This window comes from Rhinoderma darwinii, chromosome 7 (genome assembly GCF_050947455.1).
Source record: "Rhinoderma darwinii isolate aRhiDar2 chromosome 7, aRhiDar2.hap1, whole genome shotgun sequence".
Taxonomy (NCBI): Eukaryota; Metazoa; Chordata; class Amphibia; order Anura; family Rhinodermatidae; genus Rhinoderma; species Rhinoderma darwinii.
In genome coordinates, this window is record NC_134693.1 from 29664679 (window position 1) to 29691595 (window position 26917).

At 40.4% G+C, this 26917-nt stretch overlaps 1 protein-coding gene and 1 long non-coding RNA gene across 3 annotated transcripts in view; one reads left to right on the forward strand and one right to left on the reverse strand.

Annotated features, from left to right (window-relative positions):
* The window catches only part of LOC142657109 (uncharacterized), a 361195-nt gene that overhangs the window by 150224 nt on the left and 184054 nt on the right, over nucleotides 1-26917 (reverse strand). The gene's annotated exons all lie outside the window — the stretch shown is intronic.
* The window catches only part of BRINP2 (BMP/retinoic acid inducible neural specific 2), a 202182-nt gene that overhangs the window by 49382 nt on the left and 125883 nt on the right, over nucleotides 1-26917 (forward strand). For both annotated transcript variants that reach the window (XM_075833084.1, XM_075833085.1), the window contains one exon: nucleotides 23851-24032. In XM_075833084.1, coding sequence (XP_075689199.1) covers nucleotides 23851-24032 — 182 coding nt within the window. The remainder of the gene's footprint in view (nucleotides 1-23850; nucleotides 24033-26917) is intronic.

A 26917-nucleotide genomic window follows, 5' to 3' on the forward strand; every position in this document is an offset into this window, starting at 1 on the left:
TGGCATTTATAGGGGTTTTTCTATGAAGGACATTTATGACATATCCACAGGATATGTCATAAATGTCAGATAGATGCAGAACCCGCACCTATCTCTAAAACGGGCCCCCTAAACCCTGTTCCAGCTTTCTGTGCTCTCCTGGCCACTTGATTGCATGTGGAATTACTGAAACAGCGTAACTCGCTGAGCTACGCTGTTTCCGTAACTCCCATAGAACTGAACAGTAGTTATGGAAGCAGCGTAGCTTGCATGCTACACTGCTTCCGTAACTGCCATTCACTACTATGGGCGTTAGGGAAATGGCGTACTCCACATGTAACCAAGTAGCCGCTGGTTCAAGTCCGCTAGGGGAACTACTAAAATGTGTAAAAAAATGTTAGATACATTTTCAGGAGTGTAAAAAAAAAAAATATTAAAAGTAAAAAAAAATTTTCCCCAAGCACAATGTAAAAAATAAAATTATTTGGTATCGCTGCGTCCGAAAAAGTCTGATCTATTACACTATACTATTATTTAACTCGCACGGTGAGTTTAAAAATGTAAAGCATCAAAATAGTTTTTTGGTCACCTTAGTGCTCAAAATATTAAATAAAGAAAAAGTGATCAAAAAAAATCGTATGTACCAAAGAATGGTTCCAATAAAACTACAGCTCGTCCCGCAAAAAATAAGCCCTCACACCGCTCAATCGATGAAAAAAATATAAAAAATGTTGGCTCTCAGAATGTGGTGAAACAGAATAAAAAAAAATTTAACAAATAATTTTATTCCTATTTTCTGTTGTCTAAAACCTGGGTGCGTCTTATAGTCAGGTGCGTCTTATAGTCCGAAAAATACGGTATGCTTCTCAGAATATGGCGAAACAATGTTTTGTTTTGTTTTTTAACACATAGATTTTCTTTATAAAAGTGGTAAAAAATAAAAAAAACTATATAAATTTGGTATTGCTGTAATCGTTTTGTCCCATCAAATATAGTTAACATGTCGTTATTGCCGCACAGTGAATGCTGTAAATACGAAACCTAAAAAGTAATGGCGGAATTGCTGTTTTTTCCATTTTAACCCACAAAAATTTAGATTTTTAGTTTCCCAGTACATCATATGATACAATAAATGGTGCCATTAAAAACTACAACTCGGCCCGCAAAAACAAAACCTCTACACAGTGATGACGGAAAAATAAAAAAGTTATGACTGGAAGGTGGGGAGGAAAAATTGAAAATTAAACAACTAAAATTATCTGCGTCTCCAAAGGCTTAGTCCAAATGTCCAGCATGTAATACTGCATTTCCCCTGAAGTTAATGCTGCAGTAGAAATGTACGACCAACCGCAGCTTCCTGAGCAATTTTAGCTGATTGCCACGAGTTTCTAAAGCTGGATCTGTGGCGATCAGTTGATTCCCGAGCCGGCTTTAATCTGAAAAGGGATTGTCTTCGTGACAGAACGCTTTAAGCCACACATAATGCAATTCAATTTAGTCATTTGGTTACTGTTCTCACATACTGACTCTTAGAGCACGTTCAGTGTCACATGTAGATCAAGACTTGGTGCTATCCTATGTATGAGTTATAAATAATTCTGACGGCCCCACTTCTCTATCCATTTTCAAACAAGCTTATACAACCACTGCAAAATTAATAGGGACTGTACACTAAATTAACAAAGTCCTCTTAGTGAGGCGCCTGAGACACATGTCTAAATGGCAAGACAATTCCGATTCGTGGCCTAATGGCTTGATATAAAAAAATATGGCTTATTGAGCTAAAACAGTGCGGTCGATTAGTAGAATCTCGCACAGCTACATCCCGTGTGGTGCAAACCACATGGCATCCATTAAAAAGATACTGCAGCAAAGTCAACCACGTGTGCTTACTGTATGTTGGACCTAGCTCTGGGACCCAAGTCAGAATGTCTCAGAGGGACCTGCAATCCGAGTTGCCCAATGTGTTGTAAATTTACCTGTAGGAATGCTTTATATAAGCTAATGCTGGTGATAATTACTCAGGGGTGTTACATAGGAACATTAATTTTAACAGAAAGCTATATTGCACCCCTCCAGAAAGAAGAAAACGATTTCTAGTGCCAACTATATGCATTTACCCTGGAAGTCAATGTCCAAGCTGTTAAAGAGCCTAGAAACATTTCTTGGGTTATCAGCCAAACCACGGACACCCATCTGTAGACAGCACTGTTTTGGAGCTGTTGCTCCTCATCACTACAGGGTAAAGTACTGGTTGACTGTGTCAGATGCTGTTTGGAAAGCGTCACTAAGGCACTTTAGTGAGACGATACTCCCAGGATGGAGCACATAAAGGAGTATCTGTTTTATCTATTAAATAATAATAAAGATTATAGGTACTATAAATTGTAAATGTACATCTGGTTGAACTGGGTAAACCCTCTGTTAATTACTTGTTGCCATTTTTATTAATGTGTAACTGTAGACTGTGCTTTGCCAATTCAACTTTTTTGTTCTCTGACCTTGAGCTAAAGACCTGAGGGATCTAAGACAGACTGGTTGCTAAGGAAGGACCTCCTGACAGTCCCATAAAAACGGCTGTGGATATTGAACAGTGCATTCCTACTAACCAGTCTGTGTCAAATGCTTCAGTTATTGATATGAGAGCTGGATTGCCACGGAAGGGAAGCGGATCAGTAGCTTGGCAGCAGCAAAGCCGTTCAATTCCCCATCTTGTTTTGTCTATCTCTCAATCTATCCATATTTTGGGGGAGATTTATTAAGACTAGTGTTTTATATGCCAGTCTTATTATAATGATCGCTTGATTAAGATGTGCCTAATTATTATGAGACCATGCCTCTTATCAAATTAGGCCCAGTGAGTCCACAGACCATTCGTGACAGATAGATATCTTATAGGGATATCTACTAGCTGTCATAGATTTTCACTAAAATTGACACCAGTTAATACATATTTGCGCAAAATACAACTTTTCTATGTTAGATAGATTTGAGATAGATAGATAATAGTTAAATAGATAGATGGAGGGAGGGAGAGAGGGATGAATGGATGGATAGATAGATAGATAGATAGATAGATAGATAGATAGATAGATAGATAGATAGATAGATAGATAGATAGATAGATAGATAGTGTAATGTCCGTGGTAGCGGGCCGTCAGCTCCAATCTCCTCCTGACAGCCGCAGCCACGAGTTGGCAAGCGCTGGCTCCAGCCTCCTCCTCAGGAGACGCCAGCGCTCACTTCCACTCACGTCCGTAGGGAATAACCAACTAAGGGTGCTGTCGTGCAAATTTGCTCCCAGGTTCCTCGGACCCTTCGAGAGCCTGCAGCAGATCAACCCTGTCTCCTACAAGATTCGGCTGCCTCCTATCCTCAGGATCCCCAACTCCTTCCATGTCTCCCTCCTGAAACCGGTGGTTCTGAACCGCTATACCATGACTCCTAGCCCTACGGTTGCCTCCAGCGGTCCTTCGGACACCTTTGAGGTTAAGGAGATCTTGGACACCAGGAAATTGAGAGGAAAGACTTTTTATTTGGTGGATTGAAGGGGGTTTGGTTCTGAAGAGAGTTCCTGGGAGCCAGAGGAGAACCTCAATGCCCCTACTCTTCTGAAAAAGTTTCTCACGAGTCCGCAAGCGCTGGCCCCAGCCTCCTCCTCAGGAGACACCAGCGCTCGCTTCCACTCACCTCAGCCGGATCCCGTAGGGTGCGCGCGCATGCTCGTGCCCGCTCTTATAGGGGCACCGGACTTTGGTAAACATCAGGCCGTGAGTACCCTGGACTATAAGAGGGGTGCAGCCCCCTGCTTCGATGCCTGAGTGTTGTTGTTGTTTCCCTGGTTTTTCTATGCAATGGTCTCCTAGTGTGTTCCTATTCCTGCATTCCATACTATCCTGGTCGAGCACTGTGCTGTGCCAAAGTCATGTCGTGCTGTATTCCACGTCTGACCTGCTTCACCTCGCCTGCTGGCTGGTCCCAGCCGAGCCCGCCTTGCTACTGTCCGAGCTGCCACAGGTACCTATACAAACTATAGACATTGACCTGCGCCCTGTTGGCCAGCTGCCTTACCACCAAGTCGGTACGGCCCAGTGGGTCCACAGACCATTCGTGACAGATAGATAGATGATAGATAGATAGATAGATAGATAGATAGATAGATAGATAGATAGATAGATAGATAGATAGATAGATAGATAGATAGATAGATAGATAGATAGATCGATAGATTTTTTTGGGTGAAGTCCACTTTGACTGTGTCAAATGGATTGCATTCAGAAGCAAATTAATTTAAATTCTGACCAAGTCATTCTGAATCTGACAAACTTGTCAGACATCTTTATATTTCTTCCATTAAACACATTACTAAATTGATTTTGGCAGATTAAGGATGTCATTTTGCTTCTCCTAGTGAATAGCGTTCCCATGTTAGTATTTCTTTGCAGAAGAAAATATTTCAGTACTGTAAAAATTATACAGTCAAGCTTAATTTCCCTGGTTTCAAAATGTAAAGAGTTCTCTAAATATATCAATAGGTATCTGTCTGGCGGTAGTTGGAGCAAGGCCATGCTATGCAGATCTCTGCTGTGAATTTCTAGCACAAACACGAAATGCAATGCTGTGCAAAACAAGTAGAAGGCTATAAATTCATATGCTTGGCACCTGCAGTAAAATGAATGATCGTGCATACGTTTATGTAATATATGTAGTATATAGTAACTGGTATAACAGAATATATAGTAACTGGAGGAGCAGAAGAAACTGCTGGATGGTATGAAGGATTGGCTTTAAATACTTGAAATGTCACCGGAATATATATAATAAAAAAATAAAATCAAACATATGAGGTTAACACTCTACATGTCAATGAACCCTAGCTTCATATTTTTGGTAAAAAAATGTGTGCCCCCTCTCATTTCTCTTTCACCCCATATTTCAGTGCATGGTCTGGGTATGACCCTTCTGATGGACATTTAATGAAGGTACGCTGTCACTTTTGTGAAGATTCAAATTGTCTATCTATACTGATCGACTGCCATTAGTTTTTTATATGTAGCAAAGTTAAGTGACTAAAAATCTGACAAGCTCCATCTGGGGGACTTTACAGGGGTTTCCCAGCTAGTAAAAATGTATGGCCTATCCTCAGGATAGGCCATCAATAGCTGATTGGTTGGGGTGCGACTCCCGGGACCCCCGCCGATTAGCTGTTTTGAAGGGGGTGCAGCACTCGTACGAGCACTGCTTCCCCCTTGTTTCTACTTGATCGCTGTGAATCGTCGACACAAATTTAGCTGCAATTCCCAGGTATTGACTTCAATGGGAGAAAAGTCTGCAATACCTGTGAATCGCCGCTACATGTGTGTCGATGAGTCACAGTGACCAAGTAGAAATTAAGGGGTACGAGCGCTGCATCGCCTTCAAAACAGCTGATCGGTGGGGGTCCCGGGAGCCGGACCCTGTCCGATCAGCTATTGATGACATACCCTGAGGATAGGCCATCAATTGTTACTGGCTGTAAAACCCATTTAATGTTATTCCGAGAGTGAAATAGTAAAAGTAATAAATGTGGTATTTTATTAAATCTAAAACTAACACCAGTCTTCAGGAAAATGCCTGATCCATACCGTCATAGCTTCAGACGAGAGGACCATCGTTCCTTCTTGTGGGGTGACTTTCTGCTCCCCTATTTCTTGCGCTGATATATGACACTACTATTTATTGACATTAGTTATTCTGCTGTCTGCATTACACAGTTAGCAAGGTGGGGGAAGGGGTGGCAATTTTCTGATATCTAAAAATGTAGAAAAGAGCAATCCACGGAAAATGGAAACATCATCGTTACTGAACCCTGGATTGCCTAAATACCCGCTTACCTACAGTTCCTGTCCTACGTACCTAGCTCTTCTACATAACTCATGCCAAACCCTGGATTGCCTGACGATCCTTCTGACTATTACTTCCGTGCTAAGCACCCTGCTCTGCTATATTCAATCAAACCAAACCCTGTACTGCTCGACTCTCTAACATGACTATCTTTATATACATGTTCTAGACAGACCATGACATTACTCAGTACAGAAGATCAATGTCTTATTGCCTGGAGGAACAAGCCAGGAGAAAGTAAGATTTTGGGAAGTAGGACATCATATACAGAATATATTTTAACTATTCAAGGCTGCCACCACAGCTTTACTCACATACGTTCTAAAATGATCCAAATTATTTTGTGTATCTCAGAATTATCCACCATTTATAGGAAAAGATATCCATTGTCGGACTGCAGCTGTGATGAGGACTTGCTGACTGAATTATCTGCGTATTTAGTCCTATCAATGCCTTTATGGCCATCTTTGTTTCACATGCAGCTAGATCAATGTAATCATCCTGGCATGAAAATGGGGTCTACTTATAGCCAAGAACCTCTTATTTACCAAATAACCTATTTCTTTAATAAGTAGTTAGTGAGAAAGTGATGGGTTTTCTGTGCAGGAGTTCTGGATAGTTAGTTCTATTCAGCCATAATAAAGGTTAAAATGAAGAAGAAGAATATAAGGACAGGAAAAAAATTGTACAAATTGACAAAATTGCCTGACTTATACACAGTGTCAAAGAAATGGTTATTTTTGCCGGAGAGGAATCGTTAGTGGAGCACAAGCTCAGTTTAGATTGTATAAAAGTAATGGGAACATGACAGAGTAAATGGAATTGTGACAGATGTAACAGAGGTTGGGGGATTATCACTATAGAGTCCACATCTAGAATTGTAACATTGTAATTAACTTAAATAGCAAACAAAGAAAGCGCTTAAAAGGATAACGAAACTCTCGAAATTATTTTAATGTGTGTTTCCAAATCCTGTGAAAAATCTAATAGGACTGTTCGTTTTCATTTGAATGCATGGTGCAGTTTTTCCTCTTCATTGTTTCCAGCTCTCTGACAGCAGCCTGCTGTTACTGACACTATATACACCTTGCCTTAATATCTCCGGCATTGTTTGTTTTCTTCCTGACTGCTCACCCATGACCATGCATCAGACCTTACATCTCCAAACTGCTAGACATTGTGCTTAAAGTACATCTGACACCAGTTATCTGCACTTTCAACTATAGGCGGCTCTGGGGGAATGACATCTGCTGAAGGGAAAACTTATATATGAATATATTGATTTCAGTGTATTCATGTGTTAATTATGGGTATGTTTATGATAATTAGGCACCCACAGTGCCACGGGAATGTGAGGTAAACACACAGGGATGGGTAAGGGGCAGGCTTCATATACTAGATGTTGTGTTTATTTTGTTACAGAAGAAAACATTTGAAATTCATATATGACTTAAAGGGGTTGAAAAAAAAAAAGAAAACCAGACATAATATAATAGCTAGAAAGAGCCTTGTATCTTACATGGATCCAGAGATCTCTCCATTCATTGCTCCAATTGCTCTGCTATATTTTCTTCATGATGGCAGCTCAGGGGACGTGTTCTTTCTGATGAAGCTCCTCCCCTCCCTGTCATAGCTTGTATAGGAAAATAGTTCCGTTTTACTGCCTCTACCTCCTCTCTGGGAGCAGCTTTACAAATTCCTCCCATTACATGTCTTTATGGAGGGAGAGCCCAGCCCTATACAACTAAAGAAGAGGGAGAGCCTGCAGCTTACACACAGTGAGAGGATGATCAGGAGAGGGGAGAGCTCCATGCTGTATGTAAGCAGTGCTGTATGCAGGCTCTCTCTTCATCTAAGCAAGCTGCTGGCTCTCCTGTGTGTTTCTTACCGTGTGAGTCTCCATCCACACTATAAGCTGTGTTTCTGAATAAAAGCTTCTTCTCTACTTCTTTACTGATAAGCAGAGAGCACATTTTCTATTGACTGGAGACAGTTGGAGAATGGAACTGAGCATGTGCGTCCTCCCTCATTCAGCTCAGTAGAATGTGAACATTAATGTACAGACTGAACACCAGGGGGCACCATTATAATGAAATAAAGGGGATATCTCACAACTGGAGCATTTTCCTATTAATTACAAAACAAATTAAATTTTAATGCTGAATTATATTACAATAACATTTAATACTGGATCAACCCTTTTAACAAAAATGTTTCATGTTTAATATTAATTCTATTAATTAGAATTAAGTATATAGATTATAAATCTTGTGTGTGTTTGTTTGTTTGTTTGTTTGTTTTTTTTTTTTAAATGTTGTATTTATTTATTTGTAAAATCTACCCCGGGTTGGCCTTATTGGAGTCACACACCACCTTCCTATACTTCCTGTGTAGTTACTACAGCAGGAAGTGTGTGTCGCCAGGAAGTTATGTAGTACAGACCCTCCCACAGAGACCAAGGTGAAAGGCATGAAGAGCCTTATCTGTGTGTATATTGGGTATAGTGTTGTTATGCTACCTTATCTAGGCCTCCAGCAGTCTAATAGAACTGTCATTAACTTGCCAACTTTCTAATAATAATGAGATGACTCTGCTGTATCTGTGCCTGTACATACAGCAAAGCTTGCAAGTGAGCTACAGAGAACAGGAAATATCAGCATGTTCTGACTACTCTAGTAGCCAGTATGAAAACTTTAAAAATATTTCAAGATTTCTTTTATGAGGATAGTCCCATAAAGAAAAAAATACCACCAAAAAAAATGTAAAAACACAATGTGTATAATGAAAAACCTGATTTAAATAATATGTTATTCTCTGACGATACATTCCCTTTAAAAAGTGAAATTGTCAGGTGATTTATGGGGCCCTATCTTCATAAAAGAGCAGCAAATGACAGAGGGAGAGAACCTAAGCAATGTGATATATAGGTTTATATCATTTTAAGCAGGATTTTTGAATAAAAAGCAGAGAAAATCCTGGCAGGACTCCCAGGAGAGACCGTGAAGGTCCAGCTAACAACGCCCACACAGGCTGATTGACGGCTTTCTCTGCATCAGTTTGTATGTAGAGAAGGCGTCAATCACTGTGTGGGCGGGGTAAGCACCTGTCACAGTCTCTCCCCTAGGAGTCTTGTCTCTGTATTTTACTATAAAATCCTGCTTTAAATCATACCGTAAACTTCTTTATCATAGAGCCCAGCTTCTCTCCCTCTATCATATTATCCTCTCTGATAGGGCTGACAGTTTTGCTTTAACGTGTGGCCTATTTTATGGGCGGAGTCTAAGACACATCTGTATCGACAGGTTCCTGAGATGTAAATCTGGTACTGATGAGCAATAGAGCAAATCATTGAATGTTTTCATCACTAGTCTTGTATTTGATTTTGCACCAAATAAACAACTGGGGACGTGCATAATATGTATTCATATTATCCCCATAGAAGTCAATGGTATCAAAAAATATGGATTAGTAATGTAAATTCTATTGATGTCTTAGGGGAGTACAGTGATCAGTATTCAAAAGAATATTAGGTGTCACGTACTATGAGGCTAGAGATGTGGATCCTTGTGGCTACAGTAAGTTTAGAACTGGCCGTCGAACACTTCAACGACAGATGAGCAGTCTTGGAGGAGTACCACAGGTCATAGACGGCTTGAGGTAGTAATCAGGAACTGACATAGAAGCTGTAGAAACAACACCGACACTCATGGAATAAGTGAAGGCCCAGACTGGTTCTAAATATCACACCAGAATGCTTGAGAAAGGTCCTGCTGGACTGAAACGTTGCACGGGTGATTAAAAAGCTGTTGGAAGTGCTGTCTCCTCGTCTATTCTGTCTATCTGATATTGGGGACCGCGGATCCGGTCCTATTGAGGCGTGCACCCACTTGTGGTCCAGTGCGGTTTTAATTTTCTGCTTTGTAGAAACAACACCGACACTCAGGGAATAAGTGAAGGCCCAGACTGGTTCTAAATAGCACACCAGAATGACCACATGATCTGGAAGCAGACACGGTAAGTGTGGCTGTAATACACAACACAAACTCTAGCAATAGGGTTTGGTCACTTGTCAAAGGACACGAGAGAAGTACAAGATTTCTGCAGGGTTAAATGATGTTCTTTCAGCGACACCTGTGTGTGAAACATAGATAGATGAGGAGGCAAGAGCAGAATACTGGGGCATGGAGAGGTGATTAACAGCACAATCAGCTCTGATTTTGACACTACCCCTTCTTAGGACTTCTCTTAAGAGTCCCCCACAAAGAAGAATTAGGAAGCTTCTTGCTAGGACCAGGACCAGTCGGGACCAGGGATGCATCCTTTTGCAGCGACTGACAAGGCCACACATTGTCCTCAGGAACAAGTGACCTCATGGGAGCTGAAAGTGTTGCTGGATCGCTGACAACTGCTGCCACATGGGGAAGCCTACGAGAATGCTTCTTCTTCTGGGTGCTTATCCTAGAGTAGACATCCACTTGGCAGGGCTTGAGATCATCTTTGCAGCACTTCAGAGCTGGTACAGTTTCCAATAATGCGGGTTCGGACACAAGGCAAGAGGGTTCAGAAAAAAAGAGACAGCACCAACAGTAAGAGGAGCTGAAGGCTACGGAGAGAGGTCAATCCGGCCTGAAACAGCATTACTTTTTTTTGCTTTGGCCAGGAAAATTCCCGGCCTGGGTAGACGGATAGGACAATTTTGTCTTAGATGACCCCTCTGACCACAGTAAAGACACAAGCCTTGAGATAATCTCCTCCGAGGACAGAGAAATATGACACTTTGCATGGGCTAGTCAGGAAAGGATGGTTCTACAGATATATAAGACACTTGTGGTAAGCCTGACATGGTAATCGAGGAGACCGTTTCTTTTCCTTAGCTCTCTCTCTCTGAAACGAAGACCCACCTGAGTAGCAAGGGAAATATTGTCATCCAGGGAAGAGGAAATATCTCGCCCAGCAAGTTCATCTTTGATACGAGCTGCCAGTCCTTCCCAGAAGGTAGCCTCCAGGGCTTCATTGTCCCTTGTTTTAAGTGCAACAAAGTGGAGGTTGTAGAGGAAAGACAACCTGGTTTTTCAAAAAAGAGACAGAAGGATCACCACGTTCCCAGAGAGGGGATACCCAAACCAGGGCCTATCCAGTAAGCAAGGAAGTAAAGGCAATTTTTATTCAACGTCAGAAGCTGGAGATGGTGCAGGTACTCTGTGAAATGCATCCAAAACGTGATGAAATACGTTGTGAAGCCACTGGATAAGTAGTTTCTGACACTTTCCTAGTTGATCAAGTTTCTCAGCTAGCTCATAAACGTCCACAGGCAAGACGGTTTTTGTGAAGAGTCGCATGAGTCTATGACCTGAGTGTATGGTCACGTACCATGAGCCGAGAGATGTTTGTAGATGCAGTTAGTTTGAAACTGGCAGCAGGACGTTGCAACGACATGAGCAGTCTTGGAGGAGTACTGCAGGTTACAGACGGCTTGAGGTAGTAATCAGGAACTACCATCGAAGCTGTAAAAACAACACTAACACTCAGGCAATGAGTGAAGACCCAGACTGGTTTTAAATTGCTCATCAGAAAGACCAAATGATGGAAGCAGCCAATGAAATACATGGCTGCAATCTAATACAGCAGACAAAGAGTTAATTAACACAAACTCTAGGAGCAGGTTGTGGTCACATGTCCAAGGAAGCCAGAGAAGCATAGGATGTCTGCAGGGTTAAATGATGTTCTTTCAGGGACCTCAGCGATGCAAAGATAGCCTAGCGCCACGTTGCGACTGCCACGAGGAGGCAAGAGCAGGATGCTGGAACACAGAGAGGTGAGTAACAGCGTGATCGTCGCTGATTGTGACAATCTATCCATATTTGTTTACTCCATTGGCCTCAATGGAGGAACTACAAATCCATAATTCAGATCTGTATTGTCCCTATAGAAGTAAATAAAGTTTTAAAGACAGATCTGTATTTTAGACCCTATTGACTTCTATGGTGAGGACAAGGATCCATATTACTTATACAATATATATATATGTTTTTTATGGGATCACTTTAATGGTTGATTTTGCTTGTCCGTTATAGGTTTCGCTCTTTTGACTAATTAGACTAACAACTTTAATAATTACAGGATTGATATGTATGTATCATTTTTTTGCTGTTTTTTTTACAGTGGTGCTTGCGTTGAATGGAATTTGTATGCAAAACAGCGACCTGTTATATTAGATGTGCAAGTTGATGGTATTTTGGTACATTTCATAGGTGTTCACAATTCCACTACACGAGAGAATAGACTCATATAAAGCAAAGTTGGCCAACCAAGACAAACCCATTTGTAACCATAAGCTGTATGGCAGATAGAACAGAAATTATAAAATAGTATAATGTCAAATATAGGATTAAAAGTGCAGGGTACATACTACATACAGCAAGGGAGGGCAGGATATGATTGAAAGAAGAGGACAAAAGATCAAACCTAGAGGGTGGAAACCACATTTGGTTATAAAAATACTAGATTTTGCTCAAACTTTTGTAGACGCCCAGAACTCATTTCCAGCAGATGCCGCAGAATGTACATCAATAGACTCATTTTAATGTGCTGTGAATATACACAGGGCTGTCCTGAGAATAAGACATTAATTAGAAAGGCAGACTAGATGGACCAACAGTTCTTTATCTGCCGTCAACATACTGTCCTATGTAAATTCATAATCTGCACAGAGCGTGCCGTATTCCTTGTAGATTTCAAACCCATCACTTGGGTCTTCTGTGTTATCACTAGTCCAGAATGATGCTGAATTAACAAGTGGTGACCCTCTAATTTTCCCAAAATGGGATTTATAAAGGATTTAATACCATGCAATACTGTCTAGTTTTTATTTGTATTATTTTTTTCCATTGTTCTTAGGTGTTATGCTCTGCTTATATCTGCTGTATGTTGACGTGAATATAGGCTTAGAAGCTCTGAATTTGTCGGTAAAGTTGGAGTGATGACATATTATCTAATATTTTTTTTATGCACTGAACAAGGCTCTGAGCATATGGCAGCCCCTTATCCTCAGTTATGCTATATCAGACATGCAACTTGAAGCTCCTGGGACTCAATGGAAAATCTGTAGAGCACCCACCTACTATGTGCCATTTATTTTACTGGCGTCTTATTATGTGGCAAACAGGCCTTTGGGTCCCCTCAGGCACCAAGACCGGGGCGTGACTGCTACTTCTGTTCCTTCCTATAGCTACGCCCCAGGTATTGTATGTCCCATAATGAAAAATAAGAACCTATCCTTCAACTGTTTTCTGTAAATAGAGGCTTTCTTGTAAGCCGACCAATTCTCAGTAACTGCCAAGACATCAGGGTATAATAATCAATGCAATTGTGCCATCTTTCTGGCGTGAGCTAGTGGCCGTGCCAAATTCATCAAACAGCATGTTGAGTGTTGAGGAATACGGTGCATGTTGCGGGAAAGTTACATGCTGGAATAGGTCCCAGTGCCCATTGACTTTAAAGGAGAAGTCAACTTAAATACGTCTTCCAACATGTCATAGGAAGATATCATCCCATTGGTGAGGGCCTACCATATCAAATGGACTGCTGTTAAAAGAGTCTGATTATATTCCTAAATCAAAGGACCTACAGTAGCAAAACCCTCTTGGAGCTCATCAGCTTTTTTCCTCCCTGGCACTCTCTGATACAAATCTCTCAACAGTGCACCATTGATTTCAATGCGGTGCTAGGATGAACTTTGTGTTCAGAATCCGAATTATGGAAATTTTCAAAGAGCACCAACAAGTTTAGGCACCTTACAGTTCCCTGCAGTCCTTTGGGAGACAGGAGTGGTTTGAGTGAAAATCTTCTGAAATGTTTCCCTTTTAGGGTATGTCCACACAAAGCATAAATTTTAATTTTGTGTGCGGAAATTCTGCAGTGTTATCGCAAAATTAATTGACATGCTGCAGATTAAAATTCCACACCGTAGTTCAATTTTTGCACTTGTTTTCTCCTTTTTTTTCTGTAGCGTGCGGATGAGATTTGTTCAAATCTCATCCACTTTGCTGCTATTGTAATAAGCTGCGGAAATTCCCCACGGACAATCTGAATGTAAATTCTGCAGTGTTTATGCTGTGTGTGGATCTTTCCTAGTTTATAAACCCATTTTCATATATGCTATTAAGGAATACTGAGTTAATAGAGGGTGGGTGGTCTTCTGTTTAGGATCATGATCTCTTGGCCAGAGTGGAGAGCAGTCTCGCGCTCTGGAGGACCTCTCCTGTCCTGCATTACACACACAACCCAGTGATTTGAATGGTGAATGTGTAATGCTTAGTTTCCCCTGTGGTAGCACTGTAGGGAAGGTGAACACTTACTGCCAGGTATTCCCACAGATTACAGCTGATCGCTGGGGGTCCCAGCAGGGAGACACTTTCTGATCTGCTTATTGGCGGAGTAGAGATTGTCAAAAGGGGAGAACCCTAGCTATTCTTGCAGGAGTCTTGTGTTTGATCATCACCAAGGTGCTATGTGTGGATTCTTAGCGTTATCTCCCATGGTTTATTAGCATAGAGAAATTTAAATTGTAGATTTCCTTGGGGAGGTACCTGATGTCCCTTGAATAAAACATTCAGACATCAGTATAGTATATTACCTCTACATAAACAAAGGATACACAGAAATAATATGTTCCCATATCCTATGCTCTGATTACACAGTCTGTATACTTAGATTTATGGCACATGTGCTTTGTTTTGAGATTGTTTTCTTATGATGAGCAGAAATTTGTACTAGGTAAGATCCTCTGAATAATTTGCTCCTCATTTTTCTTAGTCACCGTTTATAGTATGGTAATGTATATCACCGGTTGATACATCAAAGTCATGTTGGATGAAAATGAGTATAATTATGTGCACAGGGAAGCATATTTTCCCACCTATATCTGCCCAGACACTTGACAGCTCTAGAATATTCCACGGATGACTTGGAATTTATATACACAACGTCGGAAGCATTGAAGATATACAGAAGAGTATTCTCTTTAAACCTAAGCAGGGCCTTCGAGGAGAACTGGAGTCAGGATAAGAGCGATGGATTTTCTTTTGTTTTTCGGTGCTTCGGGATATTTTGATTCCAAGATGGCGTCCGTTTACAAATAGAGGTTGAGAGGTTATACAAATGAGTAGGAAAATAACATTGATCTGCCATAAACTCTGATTATTTTTCACATTGATTTTTAGACAAACACTCACAAGCCTCTCATGAGAGCTTTGATGAATATGGTAAATTGTAACAAAGACTTCCATGCACTTGCAATGAAAATGAACATGCTTTTACAGCCTTGACAATGAGATCCCCCTGCGTTTGTCATTTGCAATTTTGCATTGCGGAATCTTTTTTGTTCGACAAAATGTTTGTTGTCACACTCCGTGTTTTGTCATTTTATTCTTATTTTTTGACTGGGATTTATTTCTTCACCACTGTGTACAGTATGTTAAGAGTAATTCATATTGAAATGTAAACCAGTAGGGAGAAAAATAGAACATGGCTAATCTTTTTATTTTTCCCCACTAGTTTTATTAGGCCATGTTCACATCAGCGTTGTGTTTCCGTTGAGGAGTTCAGTCAAGGCTTTCGATCAGGGGACCCCCTCAATGGAAAGGAAAATGGAAACCATAGCTTCCGTTTGCATCACTATTGATCTCAACAGATACTTTGCAAATGGTTTCCGTTTGCCACCGTTGGGAAAGGTTTCCGTTTTTTACGGAATCAATAGCGCAGTCGATTGTGCTATTGAGTCCGTCAAAAAAACTGAACCCTTACGGAATGGTGACAAACGGAAACCATTAGCAAAGTATCTGTCACCATTGAGATCAATAGTGATGAAAACGGAAGCTATGGTTTCCGTTTGCCTTTCCTTTGAGGGGGTCCCCTGACGGAAAGCTCAGATGGAACCCCTCAACAGAAGCATAACGCTGATGTCAACACACCCTTAGTTACACAAAGACTCTGACAACATGGCAACTTCTTACATTTGATACTGGTGCAAATGGGTTGTACAATCCAGGTCACACAATGCAACAATGTATTTTTGCCACTTTTCTAAAGCCCTGCACCACCATAGGAATTTGGCAGGAAAAATGGGCAGAGTTTCAGAGTGGACCTTTATGACCAGGTCCAACCTGGCATTTTTTGCAATCTATTACATATTCAATAGGACACACATTGTTGATTAATCTGACGTTCCCCTCGTGACTCTGATGCCCACATTATTGACAATTTATAGGCACCATGTAACCTGGGTCTTATAGAAAACTTGCCAGCTTCCATATTTTTGCGTAATATTAATTGTTAAGATTTTAATTAATTAATATCCACAGAGGTATCAGAATTGCAATGGGTGCCACCACTAGGTGGAGCTCACTGCATACAGAGTTCAATACTAGCTGTATAAATCCATATGCAATTAGTGCCCCTAGTGGTGTCTGCAGGCAGCCAGAATTGTAATATTTATCAAATCCCAAAAAACTGAGATTCCCAATTCAGATATATTAAGTCCATCAGCACAGCATTAAAGGGGTTGTTCAGGATTACAAGCATTGGAAACATGCCTACTTTCATCCAGGAACAGTGCCACACCTATTCAGAGGTTGTATGTGGTATTGCAGCTCAACCACATTCCCTTCAATAAAGTTGTGCTGCTATACTAGACACAACCCATGGACAGGTGTTGCTGGAAGAAAGCAGCCATGTTTTTCTAATTTTGGACAACTCCTTTATCTTTAATAAAGGCAGAGTAAATGTAACAGAGTTTTTATTGGGGCCCATTTTGGGTTTTTTATGGGGTCCCATGTTTTCTGTTTATGCCTTTAATAATAATAATAATAATAATAATAATAATAATAATAACGATGATGATAATTTCCATGTAATATTTCTAGATTTTGTATAATATTAATGGCAGTGCTTTTATATTAGTCCACCTGTGTAACATACATTTTATAAATTCATTAATGTATTATTGTTATTTTTGAAATGTATTAACACAGGGGAATTATAAAATATTTCCTGTAAAAAACAGGGACTGTCCAGTGAAAAGCGTAGAAATGGGACCTGTGTCCCTATGAGAAGAAAGGGTCATTTTCCAGCCTCCCAGGGACAGGAATGCACATTTTCTAACAGTTACTATGGACAATCCTCAGCCAGAGCTTTGCAGTCACGTTTGTCCTCAAAGCTCATGCAAATTCTGCTTTAGTTCAAACAAAAACACTTTCCAGTCAAGATGACGTCTGCCAGTAAATGAGGCTGGCTGCAAGAGGACAGGAAGACGAGGAGATGGAGAATAAAACAGGGGGGGGGGGGCTGAGCAGAGACGACTGCATGGAAATGAAAATAGGGCACGGCGAGGACAAAGATACAAAATAAAAAGTGCAGTTTTTAATAATAATTGTTCATTACTACAAATATATGTAATGTATATATATGCTATATACAGTGTGTGTGTGTGTGTGTATATATATATATATATAAATATATAGAATCCAGCAGCACAGGCTTAAATGAAAGGGGCTAAAAGCCTAAGGCTATGTTCACACGCCCTATTTACGGATGTAATTCAGGCGTTTTACGCCTCGAATTACGCCCGAAAAAACAGCTCCAAACTGTCTGCAAACATCTGCCCATTGAATTCAATGGGTCTTACGATGTTCTGTGCGGATGGGATTTTTTTTTTACGAGCCGCTGTCATATGACGGTGCGTAAAAAGACGCCCGCCTCAAAGAAGTGCATGTCACTTCTTGGGACGTCATTGGAGCCGTTTTTCATTGACTCCAATGAAAATCAGCTCCAATTACGTCCATCAAAGACGCCGCGAAAAACGCCTGCACTAGCAAAAACGTCTGAAATTCAGGAGCTGTTTTTTGTGGCACTCGCGATTTTCGCGCGTTTTTTATGGCCGTTTTTGGAGCTTTTTTTCAATAGAGTTCATGGAAAACGGCTCCAAAAACATCCCAAGAAGTGTCCTGCACTTCTTTTTCGCGGCCGATTTTTTACGCGTAAAAAAACGCAGCGAAATATGCTCCGTCGGAACAGAACGCCGTTTTCCCATTGAAATCAATGGGCAGATGTTTGGAGGCGTTCTGCTTATGATTTTCCGGCCGTTTGGAGGCGTTTACGGCCCGAAATATGGCCGAAAATAGGCCGAAAATAGGCCGTGTGAACATACCCTTAGGGAACTGACCACTGTCCCTCTAGACAAAAAGCAGTAAATAGTGAAAAAATTGGGTGCTTTATTGACCCCAAAAGTGGTAACTATAGATTTTTTTATCCTATATCTGGTCACCCCCATATCTGGGTTGTCGCTCCAGTAGGGTCACATTATTGTCTGTTCCCCTTGTGTATAATTAACTTTTTTTTCTAGATATTTTTAAACTGAGGGTGTATTGTTTGTACTTGAATAAAGTGTTATATTTTCTTCATCTTGACTAACGTAGATGTGTTTCTTTAGGGTAGTCGACTGTTGCATGTAATTGTGGTAAAATATCCACATAAGACTCATACAGTCAAGCGGCCTAATAGCTAAAGATGAGCGAATCGATTGTACACAAATCTAATTCGGTCAGAATTTCCTAAACGTTTCAGGGTTTATGGCACATGAATCACAGCAGAATGGCGGCCATGAGCGAGCCCCAGACGCCATTTTACCGATTCGTAAAAAGGCTCACATGACTTTGGCCAGGCTTCCCCATAATGCACTGCATTTATCCCTGGATGTTGTTGTCACTTTAACATTACATTCTGACTTGGCGTTAAAGAGCTTAAAAGGAGTTGGATTTAACTTAGATACAGTCCCAGATGACACGAGAGAGTCAGACACAAGTTTTCTGGGAAATCAGAGCACATTAGATTCGCTGCAAATTTATTCGGACCGAATCGAATCCGATGCCCGATTTGACCGAATTGGACCCAATACAAATTCCATAAAATGTGCTAATTTCTATTACTAACGTAGGTGGAAATAAATGACTCTGCCAGGTCTCCTGTCTGAGGGCGGAATAGGATAGAGAGAGGGATAAATAGTTTTCTATGGTTTGATTCAGCATTTTCATGTAAAAAGCTGTTTAACTGCTGCCAGGACTCATAGGGAAAGCCTGTGAGTCCTGCTTTCCGCACTCACACACAGTGATTGACAGCTTTTCCTGTATGAGTGTGTGTATACATATGGAGTTTTCTATCACTGTTTGTCGGTGGGGGATGCAGGACTCACAGGCTTTCTCTATGAGTCCTGTCAGTAGTTTAAACAGCCTATCCTTATCAGATTGGTGGGGGTCCAACTCCCAGAACCCCGCCAATCGGCTGACTGAAGGAGCCATGCCGTTTGTCTCCGCCAACCTCTTCAGTGTTTACTAGGCACAGCGCCATAGACAACGGTAACGGCTGTGCCTAAGATTGCAACTCAGTTCCATTCACTTGAATCGGACTGGAACTGCAATCCCAGGCACAGCCACTTTGGTTGTGTACGGCGCTGTGCCTTGAAACTGTGAAAAGGCCGCAGCAACAAACGACGTGGCCCCATCAATCAGCTGATCGGTGCGGTGCTGGTAGTCGGATCCCTACCGATCTAATGTTGATGACTTATCCTAAGGATAAGCCATCAACAAAAAATGTCCGGATAACCCCTTTAATCAAAATAGCCATGCTGATTTTTAGGGATTGCAGATCATAAAAGTAACCTAATTTGGGAAATTTTTAATTCTATCATTTCCAGAGTGCACAGCTTAAGCTGGCCATACATATTAGATGTATGTCAGCCGAATCCTCCATTTTCGATAGGAGCGGCCAACCATCTAATGTGTATGGTGGTGCCCCCCTGGACAGATGTTGGCGGAGAGAAGGATCGGGATGTTGAATTTGTACATGCCCAATCCTTTTGTTTGTTAGTAGATAATCCCCTGCCAGTGGCATCTGGCAGCTGCTTTCTCCCCTCTTCCTTTTGAAAACACATGCTCGCTCGGTCAAGCCCAGCATGCATGAGTATGGCGGCATCGGAAGGAACAGCTGTCAGCTGAATGATCATTCAGCCGACAGCTATCTAATGTGTATTGCCAGCTTTACAGGTAACAAGGGTCAAAAACTGCTGTCCACTTATCTCATTCTCACCTACCTTACACCTGTAATCTCTCCCATGTTTTGCACCTTCTTAACTTCCAACTTTCCCCTCTCGTTTGCATCTACTTCACTTCAATGGAGATTTGGCACACGTTTACACAAGACTAGAATCGAAATATGTGGACGATATATCAACAGCAGTGCTATACACATTATACTTGTCAGAAATGTACTAATGTTACAGCAGCAGAGGATATGAAACTCCTAGACTGTCTCCTCAGCCATCACAGCACTATAGACACATCACATCTTTGAGAAGATCATTAGAATTATTACAAAGAAAACGAATTGCTTGTTTAACTCCAAGGGTTCTATACAATTTCAGAAGGAAGGAGAAGAGTCAATACATTGATAGAAAAAAAAAATATGAAGATACTGTAACTAGTCAGTGACCTGTTACCACAAGAGCATGCGGTAACGTAATTATGGAACTTATATACAGATAGGCTGCCGTTAAACCAAAGAAGCTTACTAATATGAATTGCATTAGTGTCCTTAACTATAATATACCATACTAAATAGTGTCATATAAAATGAGCCACCTCTAAACCAACTATTGTAGCAAAGGCCCATTGTACGAACATGCTTTTTTTTTGCTGTTGGTCTTTGATGTTGATATTAAAAAGGTCTTAAGGGTATGTACATCTTTATTTGAAAAAAAAAAAGGATTTTTACATATATACCCTGAGAGGTTCAAGTTGCACTGTGCTGCTTTCTAAAATACTTCCTTTATTTTCAAGATCTGCCTTCTCTGACATGTTTACTTGTGAAGCTGCAAGCTTTGATCTCAGTGGGTGTTCCCTGTGAAGCATGATCTCTTTCCCTACTTTCAGTGCTTTATCCAATATCCCTGTGTTTGTTTTCTTTCTCTCGTCCTTCTCACACTGACATGGTTGTGTAAACTGGGATTTCTTTTAGATAATATGTATCAGCAGTTTAATCAGGGATAAATATCATACATGCGTAACTAGGAATTACCTACACTGGCCACATATGCCTCTATAGTGTTCATAAGTAGTGTTTCAAGAAGCGGGGCATGACTACAGTGTTAGACTAAAAATAGAAATTAGCAGCACATCACAGTCCCAGAATAATTCATGAGGGGCATTGAACAGGAAAAGGTTTCAATCGGTGCAAGCAGTGTCAAGTTGTAGCCAGTCCAACTCCAGAAAGACATCAGTAGATAGAAAAACCGCAGCACACACAGGTATCAAAGTATCAAAAGGAGAATCTTTATTCCATCATAAATAGCGACGTTTTGACCAAAGTGAGGGTCTTTCTCTACTACAGTGATAGTCTACACACAGGGTTTGTTTGTTAGTGGTCTGCAACCTTGAAGCAATAGCCACATGAACTTGGAGTACGTACACAAAAAACAAGACTCATTAGAGCAAGGACATATTAAAACAAAAAGTTTAAAAGGAGAACATAACCTTTAATGGGGTTCAAACCCCTATGATGTCTCTGCTGCAGCCAATGATTGGATGCAGCGGTCATGTGGCTCCGAACTACATATCATTGTCATTGTACTAGCAAAACAAGAAGCAGCAAGGCATCCTAGTGAGTGATGGAAAGGGGTCAAATTAAAAGTATTCTAAAAATTTGCAACCAGATTGTTTGGGTGTCGGGAAACCCTTTTAAGGCACAATTTCTGTTTGAGGCAGCATCTGTATGTCATGACTCCAAGAAACCAAGGGGTATGCTCTCATACTTGATTTATTTGTGGCTTTTATTAGTCACAAGCAGATGATTCTTCTATGGACATAGGTTCAAATACCATCGAGGGGCCTAGTTAAAGTTCTTTTTTTTTGCCAAAATTATCATCAATTGCTAATGATATGGCCTGCGTGTACAGAGATTTCTGTGCGACAAACGTACATACTGTATGCATATGTTTTGTACAGTATATCTAGAGGGACCAACAACATAATTTCCTTGGGTGGATCCAGTGGTGGTCTGCAAGTCTAAAAGGTCTAAGCATTTAGTAGGAGAAGCTAAATGTTGGCTCAGTGGTTCCCACTGTCTTTATCTCTACAAGCAATGGAGTCCGACCAAGGGCAACTTCTGCATGGAATTTGTACGACCACCGGGTTTCCTCCACTTACGTTGGTTTCCTCCCACACTCCAAAAACATACTGATAGAGTAAAAAAGGGTTTTTATATGAACCTGGCACTAGTTTGTGTCTGAGATAGGGATTATAGTGAATGGTGCCAATTTATGTACAGCGCTGCAAAATATGTTGGTGCAATATAAACAACAAGAAATAAATAATTCTGTAACAGTCCTAAAAAAAAAAAAAAAAACACAAAAAGCTAAAGCAGCGACAATTAATTATTGGAAATCCACAGATTTGGTCATCCTTTTTGCCAGGAAAATGTTTCTTTATCAGGGTTTTTAATGAAACATGTAGCTGTGGAGGCAGGAGCAGAGGTTAATTTTACTGCTATGAAGTGCAGGCTTCTATAAAATATTGAATATATTAACTTTTGGTGTATTAGCCCTTAAATCATCATTAATTCAGAGTACAGGTTTTGCATCCCTAATTTACAGCGAGAAAATTATTATTTTGTAATTAACTTGCTTAATTTTTCTGCATTCCAAACTGCTGCTTGAGGCATCTACTTCATGTTGCCAAATTCTAGTGGTACCTCTGTGTATAGCCTTATTGCTTTTATGGTTCTGCGTAATAAGCTGTGATTTATGTAATTCTGTTTCTGAATATCTGTTGAGCTGTGTTCACCTCTGTGTAACTTGAATACAGCAAAGGTTCATATGTTAACACCAATAACATATCTCACGCTGAACATCTTAAAAGCTTCAACGTGTGACCTTCTGAGTAAAAGGGAATATCTGGGTTGGCTTGTATGTTAAAGGGTTGAGATCCACTGAAGACAACCCCTCTCCATTTGCCATATTAGATGCTCCTCTGTGGACTGCTCCCTATCAGCAAGAGCGGAAAGCCGTTACAAAGAGCTTATCTTGCTTTGGTACCATGTAATACTACCCTGGAAATTCCCAAGTGTCATCACCTTTTCTCCTGGTGGGAGCAGCTAAGAAGCAGAAGCTGGACAACTAGTTTTAGAAAGGAGGATATCCTTGCTGTACCCACCCTCTGAAGGGAAATTACACTTTTACTTATCGTAGACTTGTAATAAAGGCATGTTAGATGATAACACATATGGACCCCAACTGATGTTATCCTGTGAGAGGTTTCTAAATATATGTATATCTACCCTTGAACATCATTTTGTTTTTCTAAACAAATTCTGTGTTGATTAATTTTTTTTTAATATATCTTTGTAAAATGTCTTCAGTTGGAGCAAAATTTTTCTAATACAAAAATCCAATATTCCTTGCACAGACATAGATGTAAAAGATTAAATGTTGTCTTCCTGTAGCTGCCACTAGAGGGAGCACAGGAGATTACTGTTTACACAGGTTTGTTATTGAGTCCAATGTATAAAAGTATACAATAAGCTCCCCCTAGTGGTGGCTGCAGGTAGCCAGAATGTTATCTTTTAATTCTATGTCAATGCAGGGAATTTGTATAAAATAAGCCCCAACTGCTATAAAGATATATAAAGAAATTAATCAGAATGATATTAAAAAGTGGAGATTCCCTTTAAGGACAAATTATTGAATATTGGCACATTGTAAAAAATTATGAGAGGTCTTCTCAATACTAGGTATAGATAAATAAATTTTTAGCATTAAGTTGCGAAATCGTAAAATACCTGGAGTCATTACGATATAAATATATAGTACATGCAATTATAAAAATATGGCTAACTCTTTGTGTATAACCAGCATTTACTCATTTATTAGATTTTTTTTTTTAGGTGAAGAGTCACTCACTATGTTTGTGGATAAGGGAAGACTGAAGCGAGAAGCCGGAGTGCGTGGGAACACGTCAGCCCCTACATTGGATACTCTACACCAGCTGGCCGCTTCATATTTTATGGACCGGGAGAGTGCGCTGAGGCAGCTGCACCACATTCAGATCACCACGGGAGCCATTAAGGTACATGGAGCAGGGGTTAATGAAGCAGTAGCCTCTTTACGATAGCAGTGATTAACACCTTTGCCATGAGAGAAGCCCTGAGTTGCATCTCAGAGTTTCATTATGAAATGCTTTGTAGGACAAGTGCATAATTCCCAGAATGCAATGAGCTAAGGATTTACAGGACTGGATCAGACAGTCCTGTCAATGGAAAGTTGTTTGATCTCTTTGCTCTGCAAGGGGTTTGGTGGTAGGAAAATTGCCTTTGGTTGATTATCTGAAGGAAGTTCATTATCCAAGCAATCCCTTGACAATGTTTTTAGATAGAATCAGGAAGTTAATGTAATGGAATGCAATATTCTCTAGATCTGATGATTATAAAAGTGCTTGCCATCACTGCTATCCATATACATAAAACGTTTAGGTGTATTCTTCATTCTTTCAGGTCTAACTAGCTATTTTTTGTTGCCTGGGGGCATAATAGAGATAACATAAGGCTTCATGTCATGTGAGACAAACACTTTGGATTTGTATCAACCGAAATTGAACGTAGTGATGTTGGACATAGATTTTTTCCTTAGTAATATCTCTCTATGACAGCACGCCACAGTGATCCATTTTCTATTAAGTGGAGAGACCTACAAAAGCCCATAGGGGAACAATTTAAAATGTAGTATTTGTAGAGTAATAAATGCACAATCTTATTGTCTATATTCTACATAAAGTGAAAGCAGATAATTTAAATAAACCCATATTAATGAGAACATTTCCAATTATTTTGCTAGTGTACAGATGTGTCCACCCTTATCTTTGCTTGAATTTGTACTTCAAATTCACATGAAACCAATTCAATACAATATCACGACATGCTAGCAAAACTCTTGACAAGATGCAGTTCACATCACAACCACTGGGTGGCCACACATAGACTCATATATCGCAAAATCATGTTTCTTTTCAAAGCTGGTCATCTCTTGCCACACATCTTTGGATAGTTTAGGATAAGAGGTAAGGTAAGGAAGGACACATCTGTATACACACATTCAATACATAACAAACCTTGCTACTGGTGAAAGAGAACGTAAAGGCTGGCATCACTCAAATAAATGTTGCTGCACCAAATACAACACACACCAATAAAGGTATATGCAAAACCAAAGAGGAGAAAAAAAAAAAGGTGGTGTGTGAAATAAAACAATATGTGCACTCAAGCTTTATCCAAAAAATACAAAGCAAACAGAAACCATATTAAAATATTTAATATGGCCGCGGTGCTCATTAGAGTGCTGCCTCCCCTTCTTTCTTTACCTGCTCCATACTGTGAATCACCGACACACTTGTAGTGGCGGTTCACAGCATTGCAGCCTTCTCCAATTCAAGTGTGTCTGCAATTCACAGTACGAGAAGTGACATGAATGCGAGCGCCACAGCCACTTCAAAACAGCTGATCGGTGGGGGTGCCGAGAGTCGGACACATACCGTTCAGATATTAATGGCCTATACTGAGGAAACGCCATCAATTTCTTCTAACTGGAAAACCCCTTTAACGTCCGATTAGTGGGAGTCCTGCCAAAGGGGGCACGACCCGGTTCCTGGCAGTGAGGTACAGTAGTCACTCTCCATTAGAAGAATTGGACAGCTGGACAGATCCTAACCTATCGGCATATCACCTAATATGGCTGCCTCCTCTCTCCCTTCATTTTTCAAGAAACAACTGATACTGAAAAGAAGGAGGACTGCTTTTTCCATATCTATTTTATGCTGACAGAATGCGTCTACAAACCTCAGCAGGGGCTGTTTGACTAAAATTGTTGAGCTTGTTCTTATAACTGCTATCGTCAGACCCCTCTTGTGCCCTGTCTATAATGAATCTGCTGTAATGTATTAGTAGTGATGTGTTAGGAAAGAAAAAAATATATTGTTTACCTTCTGTGCAAGTCGATGACAGTGTAATAATAGCTAAAGTCAAACAGGCAGAACACCTTTCATGGAACATTGGGTGAAAAGGTCTAACAGTACAAATGTTCCTAAGTACCACTAGAGTTGTTTTTCTGAATTTCAGCAGCAACGTAGTCCATTAGGTATTTAGGTAATAGATTAACTTTCCCAATTTGCCTGCTCCAGCCGTAATCCAGCCTATGAAATAAAATGGTAAAATTGATTCACCAATTATTTGCTCAGATTTTGCAAAAATTAAACTCTAAAAAATTGCCCCAATGTATGCAAACAGTGGAAGGATTAAAAATAGATTCAGCTATCGGGCAAATCAAATCATCGGTCTCCATCTTGAAGAAGCTTTACAGATTTTGATGGAAAAATTCTGATCAAAATGATCTTCTTGTACAGATGTAGCAATCTTTACCTTGACTCTTTATGCATTAAATACACTGTGGCAAGAAACTTCAACTTGACTTTTCAATGGCTTTTGATTGTTTTTTTTGTGACATCTCACTGCAGCAAGTTATCAGAGTCAAGTTAAACGTTGCTACATCTGATTTGTCAGAGACACAAATGGGAAGACCACATTGGTAAAGTCTGTGATCTCGAACCACCGATGTTTTCCAGAATGAATTGGCTCTACAGAGCACTTAAAGGATGTTGTCTCCTGAAGACAGTCCCTTTTAATAGAAGCCGGTCCAGCAATCAACCCAAGTGATAAACTGTCATCTCCGCAGGAATCCACATCTGACCATATAGTTGTAGTATTACTCAGTAGTATTAAATGTAGTGGTACCTAACAGCCCTTCGAATACATGGCCATCCATGTAATACATGGACACGCTGGGTAAGAATGAGAATGGCTTTGTGAGTGGCTCTATAGTCTAGCACATAGAGGGGGGTCCTGGGTGGAGGACCCCCTCAGTAATTTATGCCATATGCGCTAATAAGGCAATTGGAAAGGTGTT